The 26,908-nt window shown below is 36.4% G+C and overlaps 2 protein-coding genes across 8 annotated transcripts in view; one reads left to right on the forward strand and one right to left on the reverse strand.

The window, feature by feature from the left end:
* Window positions 1-5,735, forward strand: part of LOC121369071 (plexin-B-like) — a 404,054-nt gene extending 398,319 nt beyond the window's left edge. For all 6 annotated transcript variants that reach the window (XM_041493902.1, XM_041493907.1, XM_041493903.1 and 3 more), the window contains 4 exons: window positions 63-210; window positions 896-1,036; window positions 3,651-3,725; window positions 5,129-5,735. In XM_041493902.1, coding sequence (XP_041349836.1) covers window positions 63-210; window positions 896-1,036; window positions 3,651-3,725; window positions 5,129-5,242 — 478 coding nt within the window. In that variant the 3' untranslated portion in view covers window positions 5,243-5,735. The remainder of the gene's footprint in view (window positions 1-62; window positions 211-895; window positions 1,037-3,650; window positions 3,726-5,128) is intronic.
* On the reverse strand, window positions 5,107-20,453 carry LOC121369072. 2 transcript variants are annotated; one of them, XM_041493910.1, is made up of 4 exons: window positions 20,287-20,453; window positions 17,099-17,358; window positions 15,034-15,236; window positions 5,107-5,325 (listed from the first exon to the last, which is right to left on the reverse strand). In XM_041493910.1, exons 1-4 carry the CDS (start codon window positions 20,386-20,388, stop codon window positions 5,216-5,218), a joined length of 675 nt encoding a protein of 224 aa, XP_041349844.1. In that variant the 5' UTR covers window positions 20,389-20,453; the 3' UTR covers window positions 5,107-5,215. The 2 variants fall into 2 exon arrangements, with proteins under 2 accessions (XP_041349844.1, XP_041349842.1); XM_041493908.1 differs by lacking the exon at window positions 5,107-5,325 and adding an exon at window positions 13,107-14,308 and having other exon boundaries at window positions 20,287-20,445.
* Between the last annotated feature and the right edge of the window lie 6,455 nt (window positions 20,454-26,908).

Consider the following 26,908-nt stretch of genomic DNA (forward strand, 5'->3'; position numbering starts at 1 on the left):
TTTTCTTATTATCGCTATGTTGTAAGATTTTCACCAGATGTTTTTTTTGGTTTCTCTTTCAGTTTACCGCTCCGGTTCTGGGTGAACATCATCAAGAACCCAGATTTTGTGTTTGATATTTACAAGCCCCACATCGTGGACTCCTGTCTGTCTGTGGTAGCTCAAACTTTCATGGATAGTTGTTCCACCTCGCAGCACAGGCTGGGAAAGGTAAACTGACTTTTTTTTCTTTCTGTTTTTTTTTTTACTTCTTTTTTTCCTCCTAGGTAACTAATATTTTATTGTCCCCAGAACAGTAGTCTTTCTTTTTATTAGTCCTCTACCGGTGGGGACTATAGGTTTCATCTCCATCCTGTCTGTCTGTTTATCTGTCCCACATGTAGTTTTCCGGATGGTTTTTTCACAATGCCTTTAGATACTGAGCAGAAATTTTTGTGTATAGATTTATCATGTACTGTTACAGATTAAGTTTGACTTTCGTGGCACTTTACCCATTTTTCACAGTCATGGTCCTTGAATTTAGGAGATAAAATTTGTTCAGCTCTGTATAGCTAGCAGACATATTGCTTTAGCAATACTCTCAGAATGCTTGTTTTCCATTACCAACTAGCAGTATGATACTGTCAAATTTGTATTAAATAAACATTTAAGAAGGACAATGTTGTCTCTTCAGATAGTACATGTGTACCTTCATTTTTGTCTAATCTTATGCATGGATGAACACAAGCATGTGCATACCTATAAACACAATGCAGACAATTGCAACTACAATAGAAACCCCAGTTAGAAGTCCTTCTCTGGTCTCCTTAAGTATCTTACAGCCTTCTGTTAATAAAATGTGTTAATATTAACAATTATATATATGACTGTACATGAATATTGTAATTGATTTTAGGATTCCCCATCCAATAAGCTGCTGTTTGCGAAAGATATCGTCCACTACAGAAAGTTGGTGGAGAAGTATTTCACAGACGTCCAAGACCAGCCACCCATCAGTGATCAGGACATGAACTCCTTCCTGGCAGAAGTTTCTCGGGTTAGTGTGCAATACGAGCAGTATCCCACGTTGTTTCAGTATTTTACTTTACTCAGAAATACTACACCACCTTCAGCAGAAGCGTGTGCAGGAATTTTAGCAGAGGGGGACTAGACTCTGGTGACTGAAGTTTATAGGGACTTTGAGTTGTGCTGCCCCAGAAAATATATGGAACAAATTAAATTTGCTTGAGTAAGCAAGGGTTTCAACACCCAAAACTCTCCCCCCATTACTACTTATATTATGATAGGACATAGCTCAGTGGTTGAGCCCTTATCTGAGGTGTGATGGGACATAGCTCAGTGGTTGAGCCCTTATCTGAGGTGTGATAGGACATAGCTCAGTGGTTGAGCCCTTATCCTGAGGTGTGATGGGTCATAGCTCAGTGGTTGAGCCCTTATCTGAGGTGTGATAGGACATAGCTCAGTGGTTGAGCCCTTATCCTGAGGTGTGATAGGTCATAGCTCAGTGGTTGAGCCTTTATCTGAGGTGTGATAGGACATAGCTCAGTGGTTGAGCCCTTATCCTGAGGTGTGATGGGACATAGCTCAGTGGTTGAGCCCTTATCTGAGGTGTGATGGGTCATAGCTCAGTGGTTGAGCCCTTATCTGAGGTGTGATAGGACATAGCTCAGTGGTTGAGCCCTTATCCTGAGGTGTGATGGGTCATAGCTCAGTGGTTGAGCCCTTATCTGAGGTGTGATTAGCTCAGTGGTTGAGCCCTTATCCTGAGGTGTGATGGGTCATAGCTCAGTGGTTGAGCCCTTATCTGAGGTGTGATGGGTCATAGCTCAGTGGTTGAGCTCTTATCTGAGGTGTGATAGGTCATAGCTCAGTGGTTGAGCCCTTATCCTGAGGTGTGATAGGTCATAGCTCAGTGGTTGAGCCCTTATCCTGAGGTGTGATGGGTCATAGCTCAGTGTTTGAGCCCTTATCTGAGGTGTGATAGGACATAGCTCAGTGGTTGAGCCCTTATCCTGAGGTGTGATGGGTCATAGCTCAGTGGTTGAGCCCTTATCTGAGGTGTGATAGGACATAGCTCAGTGGTTGAGCCCTTATCCTGAGGTGTGATAGGTCATAGCTCAGTGGTTGAGCCTTTATCTGAGGTGTGATAGGACATAGCTCAGTGGTTGAGCCCTTATCCTGAGGTGTGATGGGACATAGCTCAGTGGTTGAGCCCTTATCTGAGGTGTGATAGGACATAGCTCAGTGGTTGAGCCCTTATCTGAGGTGTGATAGGACATAGCTCAGTGGTTGAGCCCTTATCCTGAGGTGTGATAGGTCATAGCTCAGTGGTTGAGCCCTTATCCTGAGGTGTGATGGGTCATAGCTCAGTGGTTGAGCCCTTATCTGAGGTGTGATGGGTCATAGCTCAGTGGTTGAGCTCTTATCTGAGGTGTGATAGGTCATAGCTCAGTGGTTGAGCCCTTACCTGAGGTGTGATAGGACATAGCTCAGTGGTTGAGCTCTTATCTGAGGTGTGATAGGACATAGCTCAGTGGTTGAGCCCTTACCTGAGGTGTGATAGGACATAGCTCAGTGGTTGAGCCCTTATCTGAGGTGTGATAGGACATAGCTCAGTGGTTGAGCCCTTACCTGAGGTGTGATAGGACATAGCTCAGTGGTTGAGCCCTTATCTGAGGTGTGATAGGACATAGCTCAGTGGTTGAGCCCTTATCTGAGGTGTACTCGATGAGGTGTGATGGGTCATAGGATTAATTCCCCATCCTAATCATTACCTTTTAGGGGCAGGATATAGCCCACTGGTAAAGCACCCACTCGATGCACGGTCGGTCTGGGATCGATCCCCGTCGGGGCCCATTGGGCTATTTCTCGCTTCAGCCAGTGCACCATGATTGGCATATCAAAGGCCGTGGTATGTACTACCCTGTCTGTGGGATGGTGCATATAAAAGATCCCTTGCTACTAATGGAATAATTAGCAAGTTTTCTGTCTAAGACTAGCACTATAATATATGTCAGAATTACCAAATGTTTGACATCCAATAGCCGATGATTAACACATCAATATGCTCTAGTGGTGTTGTTATCTTCCTTCATTACCTTTTGTGATAATTAAAAATGTATCGAGAGTTATTACCGTAATACTACTTTCCTTTCATGCATGAAATAAGATTACAAATGTGGTTTTAATTTCAACAGACGTTTATGGTTCACTAAAGAGATGGACGTGGTCATGTCACACACATTTTACTGAACATTCATAATTAACGGGTGTCAGGTGGGGGTGTTTGCTAAAGCGTTAACTTCTATCTGCATGTAGCTGACAAAAATTAATGTAGGTTTCATTGTTTGCATTATTCAGAAGAGATAATAGGTGAATTAATATTTTGAGATACATGTACATTCACATTGTTCTTTTGTGTGTGTGTGTGTGTGTGTGTGTGTGTGTGTGTGTGTGTGTGTGTGTGTGTGTGTGTGTGTGTGTGTGTGTGTGTTATTTATTTGTTAAGTTCTTATTTTAATTTTTAAAAAGTGAAAAAGCAACAAAATACTACAAAATCCAATTTGATAAGAAAAGAAAAACAAATGTTTGACTGGAGTAAGAAAGTGAAGTGCTAATAACAACTAGTTTATTTAATATTCTCTTTGCAGATGTGTTCGGGAAAATTTTATATTTCAAGTGCACTTCGAGAGCTTTACACTTACGTATCCAAATATAGCAATGAGGTATGTATTTTATGGACTTTACCAGAAATGTAAACTATATTCTACATTTAAATTAAAAAAAAAATTGTAAAATAAATCTCACAAAGATTCCATGTTGTTTCATCAAGTCAATGGAGCTACAATGTATGTACGCTATATTGTGTAGTATTTAACTCCATGCACTGTTAAAATGGCCAGGAGTTCACCAGAACAGCTACAGAAGAAAACAAAATGTCAAAGGAAGAATTTGACAATCAATATGATTCATTATTTACATTGCCTGCTCCTTTTGAAATTTACTAATGCAGGGTTTGAAACTTACTCCAGAAATATGGTGGCCCAAAAAATAATAAAGTATGTTGTCAGATTAAGATTTTAATGTGGAATATAAATATTAATAGTGGCTCATATGTTATGGCTCTAAAGAAGATAATATTGTTTGGCCGACTAATGCCATTATTTGTTTAATATTTAAGTCGCCCAAACAGGACATTGGTCACATTTGGTGACCTGGCCACAGGCCGTTTTGAGTTCTGCTAATGTCATCAGGTTAGGGTAGATCAGTAAAAGAAAAAAATGTGATTAAGAGATATCTTTCTATAATTTATTATTTTTAAATTGATGAATTAAAAGGTCAGTAAATGCTGTTTGTTGTAAATGATTTCCAATTATCTTGGTACAAGCATTAGTCTAAAATTTCGGGTTTGGGGGGGTGGGGTGGGGTGGGGGGGAGCAGGACATACACATGTAGCCCAGTGGTAAAGTGCTCACTTGATGCACAGTCTGTCTAGGATTGATCCTCATCTGTGGGCCCATTGGGTAATTTCTTGCTCCAGCCAGTGGCGGGATTTAGCTCAGTTGGTTGAGTGCTTGCTTTAGGTGCTTGCAACTTAGGATCGAACCACCTCGGTGGATCCATTCAGCTGATTGAGTTTTTTCTCATTCCAACCAGTGCACCACAACTGGTCAAAGGCTGTGGTATATGTTTTCCTGTCTGTGGGGAAAGTGCATATAAAAGATCCCTTGCTGTATTAGAAAAAATGTAGCGGGTTTCCTCTGATAACTACGAGTTAGAATTATCAAAGGTTTGACATGCAGTAGTGATGTTGTTAAACCAAACAAACATTTTGCTCCAGCCAGTGCACCATGACTGATATATCAAAGGCTGTGGTATATGCTATCCTATCTGTGGGATGATGCATATAAAAGATCCCTTGCTACTAATGGAGAAATATAGCAGGTTTCCACTCTAAGACAGTATGTCAAAATTACCAAATGTTTGACATCCAGTAGCTGATGATTTTGAAAAATCCATGTGCTCTGGTGGTGTCGTTAAACAAAACACTTCAGTTAAATTTTTAAAAATATTTCTCGCAATGAACATGATTAACGCAAAAATTAAGGATTGCTATTTTTTATTTCAGATTCTGGATGCATTAGAAATGGACAATGTTGCAAATGCCCAGCAATTGGCTGGCAAACTGGGTCAAGTTATAACAGCAATGGAAGGATCATCTGGCAAGATTGCCTATGTCTGATAACAGAAGCTGTTTGAAATTTTCAAATGTGATACTAAAATGACTGACTGGTCCATCAAATTCAAGACTGCAAGATACCGTTTCTGCAAGGAAAACATAAAACAAGACATATTGGCTGTGTCAGAAATCCGATTGGTTTAATTTAATATTTATGTGCCGAAATTGTTGATTTGTCGCAGTCACTGATTGGTTCCTGCACTAATATTCCAATTTCTGACTGATTTAGGTACGGAAATGCTGATTGGTTTAGATGTGTGTTGGTATTAACCAATTGGTTCTGGCACAGGAGCAGTTACGGAGCCTATTTCCTGTGATGGAGCTGCTGTAGTATTGCCGAACTGACCACATGTCTTTCATTGTTGCCTGAAAAACACCCATGCTCTGACACTACTGGATGCACATTATTCAGGCAGTATTATGGGTTTATGAATTCTTGCCTTTGGAAACCATTTTGATGTTTTTTTTATTGGACAAATGTACAAATGCTTCACATTTTCTCGTCAAGATATTCGTTTTTCTGGTGCTATATCCATTATAGACAAAGATTTTTGAAGCAGGTTTTGTAATAAATAAAAGTGTGTGATAGTAAGGAAGAACGAAATGACAAGTTTCATATCAAAAGCATACCGAAAACAATGGATGTCTGCTGTTGAATGTTCTCTAAGTTTCTTCCTGTTATGATGTTTGATGAAGGGAATTTGCACATCCACGACAAAAGGCTTGGACTTGTACGATCTGCTCTTCCATGAAGAAAGACTTATAATTATGTTGATGATTTGTTGCTTTTTGTACATGAAACAAGAATGTTTGACTCTTTTGTGTTTTTAAAATATTTGTGGTTTTTTAATTGTTTGTCTTAACAGTTTCACCTTCAGTGTAATACATGACTTGAGAAAACTGTTATGTGGAAGGCATCTGAAAGAGATGGAAAACATAAAAAAACAACCTTTGAATGCAGTGGCGTATCTGCGGAAAATTGCGCCTATGGCAAGCACTGAAATTGCACCCCTGTCCAGACATCTTGACACTCATTTTTTACATAACATCTGACTTTAATAGAAACTGCTCAGTGGCGCCCCCTTCAAGTGGCGCCCAGAGCACGTCATACCTTTCATACCTTAGGTACGCCACTGATTGCTTGGACAGTAAGAAAGAAATCTAGAAAGGCCAGCAATATATTTCAAGAGTCTTTGTGTTTTATGCAAATATTTGCCGACATTCCCACACGTGCCGATGCAAGTCCTCCGAACCTTCATTGCGATACCCACGACTTGCTCTGCAAACTCAGCTATGCATCATAATATTTGTCTTGTAGTAGCAACTATTTTGTACAGATAATCTTTATTGCTTAAAACAAAACAAGTGCTGATCAGTATGTAGTGACTAACTTATTACTATGATTATGATGATGATTACCACTTGACGTCTGGCGCTGGGAGCTTGGATTGAGGATTATAGTATGTTCCTTAATAACCATATTATAGCATCTCCTATCAGCTGACCTGTGAGCCGAGGTGATTTTGTAGATAATTCTCTTAATATAATATTTCTTTTGGTTACAGTTTTTAAAAACAAATATTCGTATTCAATCATTTCTTCCGATTTAAATGTTTTTAATGACAGTTCATTGTAGATGATGAATTGTTTATGTTTGTTCCTTTACTGTTCTCCTTTTTTGTCCCTTAAATAAAAATGGGTGAGATTTTTTTTTAAATTATTATTATTAGTTTTATCAGATGATCTTTATTGCTTTACTCCTTTTTGACTCCTTGATACACAGTTGAAATGGAAGATAATATTTTTATTCATGTTATGTAAAACTGGGGGAATGGTTTGCTATTCTCTTTTTGACCTGTGAATTAAGCTAAAATTGCATAGTATTTTTCTTCATATTTTGTTTGATCAGAGATCTTTATTGCTATCCTCTAAATAAGAGAAAAGATATATATATATATAATTTTTTATTAATGTTTGTCAGATCAGCATTCTATAAGTATTATAATTTTTATCATTTAAGTTTTATATTTTTTTCTAAAACTGTTTTGTTTTCGTTCTTTTTTACTATCATAAAATTTATAGATGATGCTAAAAGATAAATGGAATTTGGTGTTTGGATGAGTTTTACTGATCTTTTAAAGTTAATTGATAAGGCCATAATAAAATAAATTGTAGATTTTTCATGCCCGCTAACTTGCCTTCTCCCATTTTTTTTATTTTTTTTGGTCAGAACATTAAAAATAATTCTTGCTGTGCAGCAAAATAAAATTTAACCTAAAATGCCATCTCTGCCTCCATTTTGAAAAAAAACTTTTGAATGAAAATCTAGCATTTATTTTATTTAGCTTTTGAAAGCTGTACGCTGTTGTGCCAAAAGTAGGTCAAAGTGACTTGTATTGAAGTTATTCAGGTATTCATCAGAAATTAAGGGATATCCATTTCAATTATATATATATATATATCAATTATATATATATATATATATATATATATATATATATATATATATATATATATATATATATATATATATATATTTTATTTATTTATTTTAACAGTAAATACATTTTTAAAATTTCTTATTAACCCAATAACTCCACAGGAAACATTAATTTCATAATATTCATACCAACAAAACCGATGGTAGATTTTAATTTTTCATTTTTAAAATGTTTGTTGTAGATAGTTTTGAACATGTATTTGCTTCTGCTTATTATTAAATGTTGAATAACTGTCATTACTAACACTGACATGTTAATTAACAACATATATTATGATATATTTTGAAGTGTAACCATGTATATTCATCATTCAGATCATTATATCTTTTCACAGATTTTTACAACCATTAACATGACATTCTACTTGAGTTAATATTAGCTGTGTATTGAGAGAGGTTCGGTATATAACATTATGTGTTACCACCATCATGAATTTCATCCAGACAGTACATACCATCATGAAAAAAAACTTTTTGAGAGCAATATTAATCACAGTATTACTCTTGTTTTCAGAAATATTACTTTATTGTAGTCCCTAAATATTTTTATCTTATTTCGATTATTAAAAAAAACATCAGTAGAAGTTCTTGTTCCAAAGAAATATTGTCAGTCTGCAAGGAGTAACCATATGTGGTACATTTGCCGTGATATATAATTTTATAAACCAAATCATTGCCTTGAAACAAGCAGTACACATATAATTATTATCTGAAAAAAAATTGCATTTTACTTTATAAGTTTGATATTTCTGCAGTCATAATATTTAAAGAAAATACAAGTAATGTGATCTTTAGCTAATGGTTTTTTTTTGTTCTGCCTCAAATTAAAAACAAAAAAATTTGGTGAACAATCTGTGCATTGATTTCTCAGTTCTAAAGATGCATTTAAAGATTTTGTTAGCAGTCTTCGTCTTGGCCATCACAAATTTTACTCTCTTAGTTTGAATACATTATTGCAGTGAATGCTTATCTGGCACAGATGTTACAGTACTACGTTTGTTTTTTAAAACAATTATCTGTTTGCTATAGTGCTTCCCAATATCCAAAGACCTACCATTACCATATGATGAAGTATTGATATATATATATATATACCTATATGTATATTTGATATTATTAAACCTTTAAAAGTCCCAATTCATTACCACTGAACCAAAGAGATTCCACAAATCCTTACAAAATGCATTTTTTAATTCTTATTTTTCTTCTTAGTTTTTTAAAACTCCTGTTTACATGTTTGTACCTGTTTATCCCATTCTTGCCATTAGCAAGGCTTGTAGTGTTTTTATTTTATGTTAATGTTGCTCGTTAAAAAAATATAACATTTCCTACCTACTTTTTGTTTATTGACGTATACTGGAACCTTCGTATAATTAAACACATCCTGCAATTTGCAGCATTATTATTGGTTAAAAATAGTTACATTAGATATATTTTGAAAATATCACTAAATAGAATTTACATCAATTTCAATCTGTTTCTTGGTTGTATTTTTTTGGGGGGCAGGGGGGGGGTTGTGGATTTTTTTTGGGGGGGAGGGGGAGGTATGATACCTCTGAGATGCAAACTTTTTGTGGTAGATGTAAATTCTAAAGTTATATATACAAAATGTTTGAGTTTAAGGCTATTCAAGACATTTCCATTCACAAGTGGGTTTTTTTCTTCTTAAAAGTCATAATTTAAAAATACCACAGGTTTATGTTTCCTTCTTTTGTCATGAGATCAAATTCATTAGTGAAAGGTTTATATTAAAAAATATAAATAAAGTAAAAGAGGCAAAATGTTTAGTTTTTTAACATTTTGATTAAGTAGTCTTTTGGGGGTTTTCATCTTTTTAGAATTCTAATTTGGAAACATCAGAAAGAAGATTTACAATGTTTCCTTCTATTACTATGACATCAAATTAATTAAAGGGTTTTTAATGAAAAAAAAAGTTAAAAAGGCAACATAACTTAACAAAGCTAGGGATCAACAAATGTCATTTCTTCTCTGTAGTTCACACCTCCAGTTTGTCCATGATCTGTATAATTCTATATTATGTACATTAATTTTTTTTTTAAAGTCACTGACCCTAGTTTTGGAGCTACATACATGTATCTGTTCCATTTCACATAAAATTCATTTTGAGCTATACATTACAAATGTTATGACAACCCTATACATATCGGATTTGCTAAACTTGATAACTTAAGCAAGACACTGCAAGTAATGTGAATTTTGAACGGTTATAAAAACTCCAACCCCATAATATTTTACATTGCTAAATAACCAGGGTCTGTGCCTTTAAGAAACTGTCCGAATGTTTAAAGTTTAAACCAACAATTTAGCATTTTTCTTTCAACTATTGTTTTTCCCATGACACACTGCTGCATATTTTGTTTATTTTTCATCATTTTCATTGTTCATTGCGGCTATGTTTCATTCCATAAGGAGGTGTTCTCCTCTTTGTATTTATGATGTACAATACTTGATCTTGATGCCTGCCTGTTTTCATGTTGATTTGGCTATTAAGAGTGTATGAGTCATTATTGTACTTGATACTGATGTGAGCATTACAACTAAATTTATATGAACATATTGTGACGAGTTGTGTGTTTTTTTTTATATATTAAGGTTACAGTTCTCCCATTAAGTTTCTCTAACATTTATTATATTATTACCTATATGGTTAAAAATATTTTGGTACATATCAAAGTGATACGTCCCACTAGAATGCCAAGTGGGACGTAACACTTTTGACGTCACACAATGACGTCATCGATTTGCATACTACAACCTTACAGGAACGTTGACGAAACGAGACGAGTGATATAAATTAAGATCAATTATGGGTAATAAATACGATATTAAACTCGCAACCATTTTGTATCATGTTTATGTCCCTCGTGAAATAATTTTCGTCACTTGCTAAAGCTAGTGACAATTGAAAATTATTTCACTCTGGACATGAACATGATATGAAATGAAAGCTTGTTTAATATCCTATAAATATTACTGAAATGATGAAATAATATTACACATATCGACATAGGTTGATCGACCCTTCACATATATATATGTATATTGGCTGCAGAAGAGTACCTGAAAATATGAAGTTTATTTCTTTTTTCCCTTTTCTTTCTTTTTCTTTTTCCAGCCAGTGCTTCACAACTGGTATAACAAAGGCTGTGGTATGTACTATCCTGTCTGTGGGGCAGTGTATATAAAAGATTCCTTGCTGCTAATCGAAAAGAGGAGCCCATAAGTGGTGACAGCGGGTTTCCTCTCAATATCTGTGTGGTCCTTAACTGTATGTCCGACGCCATATAACCGTAAATAAAATGTGTTGAGTGTGTCGTTAAATAAAAACATTTCCTTGTTCTTCACACTACACATGGATATGGCTGAAGAATCCATTACACTATAACAAGGATAATAGCAGGGCTGTAGGAATGATGTGTAAAGTGATGGGAGGACACATGCCCATGTAATGGGAACGTTTTGGATTTTGTATAATGGAACAAACCAAAAGTGGTATCTTAATAGAACACCTGTGTGATTAAAGCATTCATGTGTTATGGGGTGGGATTTACCTGTCTGTTGAGCACTCACCTGAAGTGTTTGCATAGCAGGATCGAACCACCTCTGTGAACACATTCTCATTCCAGCCAGTGCACAACTGGTATATATCAAAAGATGTCGTATGTGCTGTCCTGCCTGTGGGAAAGTACATATAAAAGATCCCTTGCTACTAAAGGAAAAGTGTAACAGATTTCCTCTAATGACAACAAGCCGATGATTAATAAATCAATGTGCTCAAGTGGTGTCATTAAACAAAATAAACTTTAATTTTTCATATATTATGTACCATGTCTGTACTAATATATTTGATTTAATCTTTCATATACGTACTGTGTGTAATACACCTCTTAACCAGTTAAAAGCTGCTGTCCATGTTTCTCGCTAAAAGTATTGATAAATGTTTTCCTTTGAAATATAATGTTTATACCTTCAGCTATATGTCTATTAAAAGTTACAACCAAATAATTCCATTTACCAGCAGAAACAAATGCATTTTAGGAGGGAATCTTGAGAGTTTGTCACGTGCATTAACTAGCGACGTCACTGTTTTATGCGTACACATTCAACACACTTAAGTTATTTTCCATAATTCTTTGCGACAACTGACAAAGATGGTGATGATGCTATAATTTGTCGCAAATTATTTGGGAAACCCCTATTGTCCAGTACAAGATTTTAAAAATGATTATTCTTGAGTTAATTATGGGATCGATTAATTTGTAGTAATTTTGTACAAATGAATGTGAAAAAAATAAAATTGTTTTAACTTTGACATAGGACCTTTAAGAAGCATTGGTTCGAATGGAGTAAACCTAAATAAATCTATCCACTGAGGTAAATCGATCAATCCTATACTACATCCATGTCTATTCCATACTACATCCATGTCTATTCCATACAGACCCATCGGAGTTGGGTGACAGTGTTCCAAGGGGCAGGAGATGCCACACTTTTATCCATATTAATATTAAAATGATAAAAAAGATCAAACATTTTTGACTGAATCAACGGAATTAAAAGTTTAACACAGAAGTTTATCAATTACCCCACAGTTTGTTGCCTTCTATAGTCTTATTTAAATTACTGTGCTAGCACAACAATGCTATATGACCCCGAGTCATAACCCCGACTGAAGAATTGACTCCCCTTGCCTGATGTATGTAGTACACCTGCGTATGGACAGACTGGTAGTCCTCGTCTTAGTTTGTGGTCTTCTATTTTCAATAGTTAAAATTATCTATAATAAAGGACATTGGACTATTTCTCGTTCCAACCAGTGCACCATGACTGGTATATCAAAGGCTGTGGTATGTGCTATCCTGTCTGTGGGATGGTACATATAAAAGATCCCCTTGCTACTAATGGAAAAATGTAGCAGGTTTCCTCTCTAAGACTATAAATCAGAATTACCAGTTGTTTGACATCCAATAGCTGGTGATTAATAAATCAATGTGCTGTAGTGGATGTCAAACATTTGGTAATTGTGACTCTTTAGTCATCAGAGGAAACGCACTACATTTTTCCATTGGCATCAAGGGATCTTTTATATGCACTTTCCCACAGACAGGAAAGCACATACCACAGCCTTTGACCAGTTGTGGTGTACTGGTTGGAACGAGAAAAAACCTCAATCAGTTGAATGAATCCACTGAGGTGATTTGATCCTGTGACACGAGCACCTCAGGCGAGCACTCCACTGACTGAGCTACATGTAAATCCACCCCCTGGAGTCCAATAAAGGTTCATGATCAGTAGAAGTGTCCCGAATTCATTCATGCTTCCATTTTCATTGATAATAACAAACTATTTTCAAACAATATTTTATTGATTCCTTACAATGAATCAACAGAATATTTACTTTTGATTCTCATTCAAATTATTATGTGGGTTGATATAATATTTTCCACCTTTAGCCACCATTAAATCCAGGATAAATTTGCTTAAAGTTCATGTATGTTCAGCTGATGTATGTGCTCAGAACAGCGTATGTGAACCATAATTGGATATAAGCATGGAAATAAGTTGAAATCAAAATGTATGTTCACTTATCCACTTTTTTCTTGTTCTTTTTTTGGGTTCCTTATGTTTAAAGACATCATTGTGGTGCATGGCAGTTATAAGAAAAACAAAGTCCAAAAAACTGACACCTTTGGAAATTCATTTTTCTTAATTACACTCTCCCAAGTAAAATCTGGGGTCCACCACTGACGAGAATTGAACCAACGAACCTGAGGTAGAGTTTGGACATGTTGTCAGATATAGTCCATGCTGCTGCATATTCCTCGTAGCAAAGGCAAACATTCACAAACTTTCCTGAAACATTCCAGATACCAGAACAGATTGTGTTTGAAGACAGAAGTGTGGTTACCCAAACTAATGGCTTGTGATGTACTTAACACCAGTTGGTACATCTAGAGATGGTCTCGTCAGATTGAAACTAGTATTTGATATGTCAAATACCACAATGTTTCTATCGTAAACAAGCTGATGGATCTGATCTGATTCTAGCATGTTAGCCAGATAGTAACAGTCTTGTTTGGATCCAGTACATTTGCAGAAATATGCAAACTTTCACAATGTCGTTTTGACAACATTTGGAGAATTGTGTGCAAACTGAAAATTCTGCTTGAGCAACATCTGCAGAATTATGCAGACTGAAAATTCTGCTTCAGCAACATCTGCAAACTGAAAATTCAGTTTTGGCAACATCTGCAAAATTTTAAACTTCAGCTTCAGTATTATCTTCAGATTTACACAATCTCTGGAAATTAAGCTTCACCAACAAGTGCTGAATCATGCAAAATCTGAAAATTCAGCTTCCGCCAGACGCCAAAATATGTCTGCCTCCTGTCTCTCTAACTCGAGTCTTTCTCTTGCTAACTCAATTTCTTGTTTTCTCAGTTGCAGCTCACCCTCGTGTTTCTGTTTCAAATACTCAATAAAGGCTTGAGTCACGGCCGTTTTCTTCTTCTTGGCACTTGATGGTCCGTCATTTGGTTCTTCTGAAACTAATAACAATATTTTATTTACCTTAATTTTTAATCAGTTAAAGTTTAAAGTTTGTTTCGTTTAACGAGCACATTGATTTATTAATCATCAGTTATTGGATGTCAAACATTTGTTAATTCTGACTCATAGTCATCAGAGGAAACCCGCTACATTTTCCATCATGCAGCAAGGGATCTTTTATATGCACTTTCCCACAGACAGGAAAGCACATACCACAGTATTTGACTAGTTGTGGTGCACTGACTAGAATGAGAAAAAACCCAATCAGATGAATGGATCCACTGAGATGGTTCGATCCTGCGATGCAGGCACCTCAGGTGAGCACTCAACCGACTGAGCTAACTCGGTTAAAGGTCCATGTTTTTCTTAAAATACTGTGATAGGGCTCAGTCGATAAAGCACTCACCTACAGTGGAAGGATCAAATCGCTATGATGGATCTATTCTCTGAACGGGTTTTTCCCTACCCCAGTCATTGTCCCATAATTAGGATATCAAAGGCTGTGGAATGTGTTATCCTATCTGTAAGAGTGCATATAAAAGATTGTAGCAGTGTTCCTCTGGTTGTGTCACTGTGACCAAATATCCATCCATCCATCCACCCACCCACCCATCCATCCATCCACCCACCCATCCATCCATCCATCCACCCACCCGTCCATCCATCCATCCACCCACCCGTCCATCCATCCATCCACCCATGTTTTGTAGAAGACAGTACATACCATGGTGAGCTGATCTTCCTATAACTATCTGCATGGCTGCTGGCAGTGTGGTCCTCACTTCTTCTCCATCGACAAACTCTGTGTGTTCAGTCTCCTTTATGTCAGCCTTGGTGTCCGGTTTGTTGACTTCCTCGTCTTCCAATATGGAACATACATGAGCCAGAAGAGCATCACGTTCGCTGTACTCCTCATCCGTACCAGATCTGAAAAAATTAGGGATTTTTAAAAATTAATTTAACAAAAAAAAAATCTTTTTTTTTTATTGCCAGAAACATAAATGATGTCAGGATTGGAGTGCCCAGGTTCATCACTTTACATTTTTTCATCTTCTCCTTTTCAAATATGGGGAAATACACTAGTGTGATTTTAAAAAAAATTGTTTACAAGACACAAAAATGATGGCTTTAAATTAAGCAGTCAACAGCTCAGAAATGTGGTTAAAAACATTCCTTGCTTTTTATTTTTATTTCTCTTTTTTTTTTTCTTCTTTTTTTAAGTCTAAGACATTTATAATCCACAGGATTCTTAATATGTCCGTTTCAAGGTTGGTGGCATGGTTTTAGGCCTTTTTGTAATTTCAAATGATTTCTGTCCACGTGTTTGAGAATGTGTTAAGAAATAAAGTTCCAGTGAATGCTTCATTGTAAAAATATTTAAAGGTGCAATATCTAAGTTCCAAGTGCCAAACATAACTATTTGTGTATTCATTTGCGTTAAATTAGTACAAATTTATCTCACCTAGAATCTATTCCTTCAAAACTGGATCCTATAAAATATCTTATTGTGGCCATTTTTTTTACAAAGGTGCAAAGTATATTTAAAGTGTACTGCAGTAGGTACGTAATAAGTAAGTTTACAATAAACATTTGAAGGGAATTCCAGGAGTGTAGTATAGTCTGGCCCGGGGAAGTGGTGGGGGAGTCCAAATATGAATCTAGCTGACCCTTTTTGTCTACACTTTTCTTTGATATACCTAGATATGAATATATAGAATGCTACACTTGAGTTTGCTAGATATAATGTTTTACAAATCGAGTGAACTTCCCATGCTATTATTTGACCGAATGAAAGTGAGTCAGATACCATGGGAAGTTAACAAGCTTCATGAAAATGTTATCTAGTGAAAACGAGTGTGGTATTTTATTTATAAACCTCTATAAAATGATGTAAAACTTTACAATTACTTTCAACATTTCTCAGCCGGACATGTGAATGTACACAGCTAAGAGCAGTGAAGATGACGTCACTAATTAGCAAAATGACGTCATTTTGCTACTAATACGCACCACCTGGTGCATATGAAATTTGTACGATACACCAGGTGGGTAATAAAGAGTAATACTGCACTGTAAAAGATTGTTTTAGTCTCAGCAAGGCGAGGGTTTATTTGAACCCCAAGTCCCCCAAGCCTATGTCCCTGGAGAATCCAAGATGTATGCTATTTCTCAAGAATACAACTACATTTCTATTGTTTGTTCTGGCATGTCCATCCAGGGCTTCTAAATTATGGTAGCCCCACTCCCATAGTTAGTGATATTCAATGTTGGGGTAGTAAATAACTACTACTGCCATGCCCAACGGCTAGTGAAAACAATTTGTCAAATGCTGCATTGAAGTCATCGCCCAGTCATAGTGTTTTTAAGCTCTATCTCCCTCTTCAGGTAACATTATTACTATTAGTAAAATTGTATTAACTTAAAGTAAAGTAGGGCTAGTGAATTTTTCATCATAGCTAGTGTATATTTAAAACCACTGATCCCATGGCTAGTGCATTTTCAGTCTCTGTCAGGGCAACCGTTCCAACCAGTGGTCCACAATTGGTTCATCAAAGGCTGCGGTATGTGCTGTCCTGTCTGTGGGAAAGTGCATATAAAAGACCCCTTGCTGCTTATCGGAAAGAGTAGCCTATGTGGTGGCAGCAGGTTTCCTCTAAAGAAATATGTCAGAATGACCATATATTTGATGTCCAATAGCCGATGATAAGATAAAAATCAATGTGCGCTAGAGGTGTCGTGAAATAAAACAAACTTTACTTTAATGTCAGGGCAAAGTGTTATTTACTCACGCCTTCAGTGAGTTCATTTCTCCCTTCTTGAAGGTCTCAATCAGAGTTTTGACACGGTCGCGACTCGCTCGCTCAGTGACACAGACCTGATGACATGGATACCCGGCATTGATGAACTGATTGACAACCGCAACGATCTTCTCCCATGCATCCTGCTTGGATTTGAGAGTTCCACACTTGTAAGGTTGAACTGTCATGTACTCGCGCAACAGGATGATGTCCATGTTCGGACGGTATCGCTGGGTTTTTGGTGGCATTCTCTATAATTAAAAAAGAAAAAAACCTAATAAAAACATAGGTGTCAGAAGCAGGTGTTAGTGGTAGGAGGGTGGTAGAAGGGATACCATGCACCCCTCCAACTTTGAAGATTATGCATACATGGTCACCCCCCCCCCCCCCCCCCCCCACCCCCCACCCCCCTCAGTTGAAAGGGAAAATAATACTTTTTTAATGGTACATGAGAACAGTTTAAATTATGGCTATTTGCAGGGAGGGTTTCAATATATTTTCCGGGGCATCAATGACTTGACACCCCTAGAAACTTCACCCATCACAGTCTATATATTCCTGCACTTGCACCTGATCTGGTGTCTAATTAAACTTAGAAATTTGTTTTTGTTGAACGACACTGTCACTAGATCACAGTGATTTATTAATCACTGACTACGCGGACACTGTCACTAGATCACATTGATTTATTAATCACTGACTACGCGGACACTGTCACTAGATCACACTGATTTATTAATCACTGACTACGCGGACACTGTCACTAGATCACACTGATTTATTAATCACTGACTACGCGGACACTGTCACTAGATCACACTGATTTATTAATCACTGACTACGCGGACACTGTCACTAGATCACACTGATTTATTAATCACTGACTACGCGGACACTGTCACTAGATCACACTGATTTATTAATCACTGACTACGCGGACACTGTCACTAGATCAACTGATTTATTAATCACTGACTACGCGGACACTGTCACTAGATCACACTGATTTATTAATCACTGACTACGCGGACACTGTCACTAGATCACACTGATTTATTAATCACTGACTACGCGGACACTGTCACTAGATCACACTGATTTATTAATCACTGACTATGCGGACACTGTCACTAGATCACATTGATTTATTAATCACTGACTACGCGGACACTGTCACTAGATCACATTGATTTATTAATCACTGACTATGCAGACACTGTCACTAGATCACACTGATTTATTAATCACTGACTACGCGGACACTGTCACTAAATCACACTGATTTATTAATCACTGACTATTGGATGTCAAACATTTGGCAATTCTGACAGTCTCAGAGAAAACCTGCTTGCAAGGGTTCTTTATATATGCATTATCTCACAGACAGGGCCACACATACCACAGCTTTTGATATATCAATCATGGGGTGGTGTCTAAATAACATATGGTTATTTCAACACTTCACCATTTCCTGTCATGCCTAGTGGCATTCAGGGCAGCCATGAAGTTCCTCCACGCTGGTCTATCCCTTGCCAATCTCTCGATGGTGCCCCAACTGTGTTATGTCTCCTTCATATCTAGTTTTCAACACTTGGTCAAGAAATAAAGGACTTTACTCCCTACCGTCACACAGGTTACTCCTGTTGAAAAACTCTTTTAATTTTAGAAATGTCAGGAATCTAGGGAGGCAGCCACTCTCCCCTCAGACTCCTCATCTCGTATGCTTGTTAACAAGTTTCACAATAGAAATGAAATAAATCGATTGACTTGAAAAATATTTTATCTGGAGACCAGTTAGGAGTCGGATTTTTACATTAGAAAAACCCCCATATATATTTAATAGAACAACATGCATTCTGAGAGTACTGCTAAAGGGCCATAACTCTGTGAAAAATGGGTAAATAGGGTCTCTGCGAGTCCTTGAGTACGGGCCAAGTCTAGCAAGACGTGAGTCTATTCACAGGACTCGAGCACAGGACTCTCATTTAATTATATTTTGTATGTCATTTTGCCATATTATGCTTGCCGCCGATTACATTATAGAGCTATGAGACATGGAGGGAAAAGAAAAGCTGAATGTCACTGTGTGGAATGCAATATAATGGGCCAGTGTATCAATGGCATGATTTGGCATCCATGTTCGATGTTGGAATTAAGATCCATATTGTTATTTTACTTTATTCCATAGTCTCATTATCTAATGTCGGGTACTCGAGTCCAGATCGAGTTTAACCCTCAGGTACTCAAGTCCAATATTTTGGACTCGTGGAGAGACCCTATGGGTAAATTGCCATGAAAGTTAAACTTGATCTGTAACAGTACATGATAAAGCTATACACAAAATTTCTCGAGGCATTGTGAAAAAAACATCCAGAAAACTATATGTGGGACAGATGGACAGATAGCCAAGATGGAAAGATAGAAGGATGGAGAAGAAACCTATAGTCCCCTCCGGTTGGACCAGTAGGAGGCAGAAAATAAATACTAGATGTCACTTAATCTGTGTGATTACCTAATTCTCAGCTAGCTGAGATTTAATGCATAATCATGTGATAAGTATGAAAGAATTTAAAGTTTGTTAACAACACCAAATTAATTTAACATCATCTGCTACTGAATGTTAACATTAAAAATTCTGACATTAGTCTTCAAAGACAAAATCTATATTTTTGCAATTAACAGCAAGGGCTTTTTGTGTGTACTTTTACCAGACAGGACAGCACATACCACTGCCTTTGATATACCAAAGTCATGGGGCACTGGTTGGTACATTAAAAACCCGTTCAGAGAACAAAAGTCCACCAAGAAATAGGATATATAGACATGTGGAGGAAAATGGTTCTGTGTGTGCGTGTGTGGAGGGGGTTCAGACCAGTTGTGGTAAACAAAGTTTTTAGGGGTGGTGGATCATGCTTTCCCAGAAAACACATTAAAAAAGAAATATTTATTTCTTGATGGGGCAGTGCACCACCCCCCCCCCCCCCCCTTATACACACTCAGTCCAACATCATCTCTAATTGCAGTAAGCAATATATATATATATATATATATATATATATATACATTTTTTATTTTTTTTTTTTTTTAAAGAAATGGCAGTTAGGGTGTGAAATGACACATGGATGGGGGCATACTCAGAAATATTTGGTGGAGGCTAAGTGTCAGTGGGATCAACCTACCTGAAGCAAACTAGCAGTAGGGACCAACTGACATAAACTGGGACTAATTAAATGGGGGCTTGCCCCAGTTATAATATCGACTCGCTTTGTAAACCCATTCATCTGCGATAAACTAGAAAAGCGCGAGTCTTCATCGCAAACAGAATCTATTGCTGCGTAGTACAGTAACTTTTTCAGCCGTACTGTTTTCTAAACGCCATGATGCATACTGAAAGAGTCACGATTACGACTGCTCGTTATTATCAAATAAAACGATGTAAACAACATAAAAGAGATATTATCACATCGTAGAAAGTCTTATTTCATCAGTGATGTGTCGTATTTATCTAATAACGTGCCACATCTGTAGTAATTCGCATATGATTAATTTACTTACGGTTATCACGCCGATAGTCGTCGCGACGAATACTTGTGAGCGATTAACGATTGGCATCTACGCACGAACTCGTGACGTCAAACGCAAAGTCCATAATTGTATTCGTATTCGTCAGTTGCAGTACACAAAATGACATTTGGATCCACCATTCAATACCCATTTACGAAATATTAATTTATACTTGAATACAAATATCCGATTCTGCGAATAAAGTTTCTGTTATTATTAAGTCGGCATGATTGCAGGCCTAACGCTTAAAGTAAACTTTTTGTCTCACCATAATAATTATAACAGTTAGGCCTACTTACAACTATAACTATAACAGTTAGGCCTACTTACAGCTATAATTATAACAGTTAGGCCTACTTACAACTATAATTATAACAGTTAGGCCTACTTACAACTATAATTATAACAGTTAGGCCTACTTACAACTATAATTATAACAGTTAGGCCTACTTACAGCTATAATTATAACAGTTAGGCCTACTTACAACTATAATTATAACGTTAGATGGGGGCGGGTCGTAGCCCAGTGTTAAGCGCTCGCCTGATACGCAGTCGGGTTGGGATCGATCCCCGTCAATGGGTCCATTGGGCCCATTTCTCGTTTCAGTCTGTGCATCACGACTGGTATATCAAAGGTCATGGTATGTGCTATCCTGTCTGAGGGATGGTGCATATAAAAGATATCTTGCTACTAATGGAAAAAAGTAGCGGGTCTAAGACTATATGTCAGAATTACCAAATGTTTGACATCAAATAGCCGACGATTAACAAATCAATGTGTGCAAAACAAAACAAACTTTCATCTGGCTTGAAACCATCATTCTATATATATTCTACAGCAACTGATCCAACGTGGATTTTCGCAGCGGCGAAAGGATTTTTTGGTTTAAAAATATCACTTACAAATTACAATATTCAAATCAATAACATTATAATACCTCCCCCACCCCACCCCACCCCACCCCCCATTTTTTTTTTTTTTGAATGTCGAACAACAACAAAACAACAAAAAACCCACTTCACCAAAACTGACAAAAAAAACCCAACCAAACAAACAAAAAAAACAAAAACCCCAAAACCCCCCAAAAACTAAATAGTAATAAAAAACCCAACAAAAAAACTACGAACAAAAAACAAAAACAAAACAAAACGCCAAGCCGTCGAGGATATTACATGTCCCATACTAAACAAATAAATTCAATGTATTCACTTGCTGTACACTGTATTTTTAGCGACACTTCTAAATCGAGGGGTGTGTGCAGCCACAATCTCCTCCCCCGGATTAAAAAAACTACAAAACAGACCAAAACAACAATATCAAAACAAAAACAACTGAACGACCAAATTATAAACATGACCCCCCCCCCCCCCCCCCAACAACAACACAAGCAACATTTTTTTTTTTTAAAAGGTGGGACGTAGCCCAGTGGTAAAGAGGTCGGTCTAGAATCGATTCCCATTGGGTTATTTCTCGTTCCAGCCAGTTCTTTCTTTCTTTCTTTCTATTTAAAGACAAAGGATCACTTCTACATATTGTTCTGGGGACGAAACACCCGTAGCACCCCCGCGAGGTACGACCTTATCCTTGCAAAAACATACTGTGACGGTACATGCCCTTAATTTTGTTTTCGCCTGTGGCGATATTAATTGTTTTAGAAGGCCGTTTGCAGTTCCAAATTGCACTTAGCCAGATGGGCAACTTGTTACGTAATACTTCTGCGCGACGGTCCTCGATCGGTACGCCTAATACACACCCAGAGCAGGTGTGGAGGCCATGTGGCTAGTAGTTACGCAATATCTCCGGTAGATTTTATAATAAATAGCTAGGGTTTAGAGATATCTGGGAAGCAAAAAGGACGGCTCCCAGGGAACGTTGTCCGTTTGGACTTTGGTAAATATATATATTATTTCTGCTCTGTTGTATAACCTTGATGTGATTGATGTGACTTTTAAATATTTTAATACTGTATTATACCAATATTCTTTAGACAGTGTCTTCGGTCATCTGACGAAGTAAATCGTAGTCTTATTGTTCTAACATTATACGAGTATTTGGTAATATAAAGCTTAGCCAGTCATCCTAGAAGACCTAGGTAAACTGCAGGTTATTGTCTTTATTGTGATAGGTACCAGTATTAATTTTGTGTCACAAGGTTACTGAATGAGTAGTTAAGGGTTAATTAAAAATTAACCAGTTAGGAATAGTGTTGTAATTCCTTTATTAATTAAGTTCCCCTAGAAGCGTTTCTCAATTATCACACGCGTGGGTGTTGTGTCACGGTGAAGTGATTAGCATATTGTGTAAACTAGACACCTAGAGATTAACTAATTAAGTGATCAGTTCTGGGTTGTTATTATTGTTGTCATTAATTAACTACTGCGGCAGTGCATTTGTTAGCGTAGGTTAATACAGATTCCAAAGTGTATTGTGTTTTGTTGTGTTTTCTAGTGAACTAAACGTGCTATAATAATATATACTTGTATAGATCGTATCTCTGATTATACCTAGAGACGAGCCACAGCGGGTATATACCACCTGTTACAGTGAGATAGATATACAGTTAGGAGAGATATTTGGATAATCGTGTTTTATTCAGTTACGGGTATTATAGAATCCCCGTGACACATACACTGGATCCGCTCCTGTTCAGCAGAACATTACCGCCGAAACCTTCCCGGAATGAATTACGTCGTTAATATGCAACACCCGTACAAAGAGATCGTTAGCTGTGGAACACAAATTTCACAATAATCGTTATACGTCTACTTTGTGAAGTGACTGTAAAACATAGAGGCAATCAGTTCCTGCTGACATCACATCAGTTAAATGGGTTTTCTTTTTAAGACATGACTGGAGAAGGTACAATATGGGTTTTAAAATATGTAATTACACACACACACACACACACACACACACACACACACACACACACACACACACACACACATATATATATATATTTTTTAAACCCCATATTATATATATCCTAGATGAAAACGGGTAGCCAGAAAGCTTTTACCCTGAACGTACCCACACACATACAGAATAACAAACCATCTGTATGTGAAACATGTACAACAGAAACCAATTTACTGAAAATCGAACATTCAAACTACCCCCTTAAGATTTGATAGGTCTGTCACAGACGGAAATGGAACACACAGAAGTTTAAAACCAAACTTCACTCTATAAGAGTGGATCTATACGGCACAACGGGTTTCTCATTTTCAGTGGTGTGTAACAACTGCAGCTAGGTGAACATTTGGACTTTTGCGATGTTGACAATGAAACGTTTCGTATTTTTGTTTTTATGTTATTTGACAACAGTGTTATCTGAAATTCAGTCAGGTGAGTGTTGATAATTAAATAAATTATATTTTAAAGTGTCTTAATTTTAATAAAATGTGGAGTTTAAAAATTGTAAACAAATGATAGACACAATATTGTTTGCAAATAATTCCTTTAAATATTCGTTGATAACCAATAAAAAATGATTTTGTCAGCGATTTGATGTTAGAGACTTTGTTGAAATATGGCCAATTTTACAAAGCCTGTATTTGACTTATACGCTTTTCAGTACAAATATTTACAATGTTTAAACACCCGCGTTTCAGTAAAACAGGCTTCGTAAATTCAGCCCGGAGTGTTTATAATTGTTTGATTTTCATTCAACATTTTAGGTTTTTTTCCCATTCATGCATAAAGAATCTTGGTCAATATTCCAATGTTTCTATGATGTTTCTATGTTCATCATGAAATTTTCGTTTACAAATATCATTAAGTGTTCTTTGATTGTTTGTTGTTTTTGTTGAGGATTTGAATTTTTTATTATTTATTTATTTTTTTATTTTTTTCGGGGGGGGGGGGGGGAGATGGGGTGATACTGCATTAAAAGTGTCGTATGCCTTTGACTAACACTCTTTGATAGGGTTTGAATATTAAATTTCCCGTCTCTCGGAACCAATATATAGAGGATACTCTCCGAGTGTCTTGTGATATCATAATTTATCAGCACTCGTTGATAAAAGTATGAAATCCGAGACTTGCCGAGGATTTTATACTTTTATCAACGAGTGCTGATAAATTATGATATCACAAGACACGGGGTATTCTTTTTATCATCCATTACCATTCTTTTCATTTGCGACAGTTGTAAGTTCAGTGTCAGTAATGTGGGTTGAATGTCAGCGATAGACACGTTAACTAGCGAACAACAGTGGCGTGACGTCACTAATGGTAGGTTTAGCGCTGACACAGTGACGTAAAAAAAAATATTGTCTTGTGATTAAAATTTGACCAATCAAGATTATAAGAAGCGATATCTCCGCAGAAGATATCGCTAATTATAGTGCCAGCGATATCTCCTACAAAAGCCTTTAATGGATGATAAATTCTACAATCAGACAACCATCTTTACCAATGTTATACGATTAGCAGGGTACCTAATATATATCGAAACAGACGTTGTTTGCGATATATAAATTAATGTATTATACATCCAAAGAATCAAAATTAAATCTTACTTTTCTGAAATTAACATTGAATACTGTTATCCCTTCACAAAAACTGTCTTAAACAATCGACTAGCGTGAATATCATTTGCTAATACATAAAGAAAGGTTTGATCACCAATTGAAAAAGAAAGAAAAAAGAAGAAGAAAAAAAAAAAAACCCACCCACAAAAACCTCACACGTATTGCCAGTTTATATAGATACATTATTTTGTAATAATAATTTAAAAAAACCCCAACAAAAAACCAGAAGAAAGATATTGATAAAATATTCGAATGATGAAAAACAGTGAACTCTTCATAGTTGCAATTAATGGTTTTATCAGATTATATTCATACAAGCGGAAACCGGAGTTCAAAACGTGCATTAAACTCGAAGATTTAATGTTCAATTCGTTCTTTGTTTTATGGCTCTATCCATCTGATAATCACTCCATACACTTCAAACCATGGCCGTAAAAGGTTCATAAAATCGAGATGAAATTTTCGTCAAAATCACATTTGCTCACTTTTCCCCCTTGATGCGAGGCAAACCTAAATCTCGATCAGACCGAAAGACACGAATGGCGGCCGTCTGGAACGACTATGAACTCCAATGTGCCGTAAAGCAGAACGATTAAACTATATTATTGCTAACAGTTATTCGTTAGAACTCACCAAAATGTGGTCTGCAAGACTTTTATGTCCTGATAGATCGATAAGAGCTGCCGAAACCGCAAGAAACGCTCGATGGAAAAATAGAGATGTGTTAAAAGTATAATCGTAAAAATAATATCATAAAACAATCTGAAATTAATTGACAATAACTGTTAAAGAACAAAATTGGTTTGTAGGACTAAACCAAAAAAAAAAAAAGAAACAAAAAAAAGAAACAAAAAAAAAAAAAAAAGAAAAAGAAAAAAAAAATTAAAAAAAAGAGAGTCAGTTGGATGTAGTTCAGTTTTGTATAAAAGAAAAAAAACTACAACACGCACACACACACACGCACGCACGAACGCATACACATACACAGTTACTACAAAATAATTGTTCTTGTTCAAAATTACGTGCTTACAAAATAGTTCAAGGCATATGGGCGTCCGAAAAAGCGACACCCTGCATATATAAATCATTGTACGTTCATAGTATGCAATGTTAATGCCACTAGATGCTTACTCCTACCCAGCCCCCACCCTCACCTCCCCTAAAAAGGGGAAAATATAAAAGAAATAATTAAATTATCCAGTCTTACTACTATTAATTATCAAGCGAAATCAGTTTAATAATATTTTAATTAATGAATTGCATTATAATTATTTGAATTATTAAGTTATATTATAATTATATTTTAATTAAAGAATAATATAATAATTATAATCTAATTACATATACAATTTTTATTAAACATATATTTTAACATAGTGCGTACTCTCCTCCATTGTAGTCCATGGTGATGTAGCTATTATGAGTATTGAGTCCGAGTGCGAATAATTTTTACATGCTCATATACCACTATATTCGAGTTTCGAGCATGTCCGTCCCGGGGCCTGTCTCTGGATAGCCAGTGACTTGCTCCGGGACAGAAAAAATTAAGGGGTCAATTTTGAAATTTACATCCAAAAATTAATTAGTGGGCCTTTAAAATTTTGATGCGCATCTCAAATTAATATAATTAATAAAAAAACAAAATCTACTCATTAAATTTGGTCGCTAGATTAGACTGGGCGCACAAAAAGAAATTAGGTA

This window comes from Gigantopelta aegis, chromosome 3 (genome assembly GCF_016097555.1).
Source record: "Gigantopelta aegis isolate Gae_Host chromosome 3, Gae_host_genome, whole genome shotgun sequence".
Classification (NCBI taxonomy): domain Eukaryota; kingdom Metazoa; phylum Mollusca; class Gastropoda; order Neomphalida; family Peltospiridae; genus Gigantopelta; species Gigantopelta aegis.